Raw genomic sequence first — 1,051 nt, 5'->3', positions numbered from 1 at the left:
CATCGATAAATATAATTATTTGTTCGAAGGAGGTAAGTACTTGCCATTGAAAATATCACCTGTTTCACTAATTCCGAAGATATTGTCACCTCCGATGTCACTTCCAACACTGCTTCCGATGTCACTTCCAACACTGCTTCCGACGTCCCCACCGATACTGCCTTCAGTGCCTCCTCCGATACCGACTCCAACTCCACTTCCGATGTTACCACCGGCACCTTCAGTCTCTTCAGTGCCACCAGCGATTCCACTCCCAGCCCCGCTACTACTCACGATTTCCCCGGCCCCCTGGACAGCTGAACCAAGCGCTGTCTGAAGGTCTACTCCGTTGGGGAGAGTCGGGTTCTCTCCTTCTGCGTAGTTCACGAAGAACACTTCGGGGTCGGATGCCGGCGGTGCTGGAACCTCGATCACTCGCTGGTCCTGTTCCAGTTGCTTGTTCAGGACGTATATGACGTGTTGCTGCCTCGGGGGAGGTACGACTATGGGCTCTGGTCCTACTGAATCATCAGGAAGTCTCACGAAAATCATATTGCGTTCAACTTTAGGTTCTGGAATATACTGTGGCTTTTTCGCATCAGCTACGTTCAATGGCACATCATACACAAATACACGTTTGACCACTTGAGGTGTCACACATCTTCCGTCTACGTGCAGTACTTGTCCATCGCTGCAACCCCCAGGGGTAAAAAATGGACCAGAAGGTCGAGGTAAATTATATCCTTCTGGAATAGCTGACACAGCAACCACTAATGCCAAAACCTGCGAGAAAAAATATATATTGTTAACTTTAGATCTATTGTATCATTCACATGATACTGCAGATACGACTCACACTAGATGGTGCAGTGAGTTTCGTGCTACTCACCAGGAGCTTCATGGTGGATCCTTTCGTCAACTTGTTTGCAACGCCAGTATATATATGTAACGACTGCTCTTGCGCCTTTTCAGCATGCCAGGTTAACCCTCAAAAAGGCCTTTCCTTTCTCTTTTGATCAATAACCCATGGTCCTCATTCGGGGATATATAGAATGCATGAGTCTTGTTTTAT

The 1,051-nt window shown here is 47.5% G+C and overlaps 1 protein-coding gene across 1 annotated transcript; it reads right to left on the bottom strand.

Moving 5' to 3' along the window:
- Positions 1-15: 15 nt before the first annotated feature.
- Positions 16-915, bottom strand: LOC119587213. Its single transcript, XM_037935974.1, has 2 exons — positions 869-915; positions 16-762 (listed from the first exon to the last, which is right to left on the bottom strand). Exons 1-2 carry the CDS (start codon positions 878-880, stop codon positions 16-18), a joined length of 759 nt encoding a protein of 252 aa, XP_037791902.1. The 5' UTR covers positions 881-915.
- Between the last annotated feature and the right edge of the window lie 136 nt (positions 916-1,051).

Source organism: Penaeus monodon, chromosome 22 (assembly GCF_015228065.2).
Source record: "Penaeus monodon isolate SGIC_2016 chromosome 22, NSTDA_Pmon_1, whole genome shotgun sequence".
NCBI lineage: Eukaryota > Metazoa > Arthropoda > Malacostraca > Decapoda > Penaeidae > Penaeus > Penaeus monodon.
The sequence above is the reverse complement of the archived record's forward strand: the minus strand, read 5'-3'. Positions and strand labels throughout refer to the sequence as shown.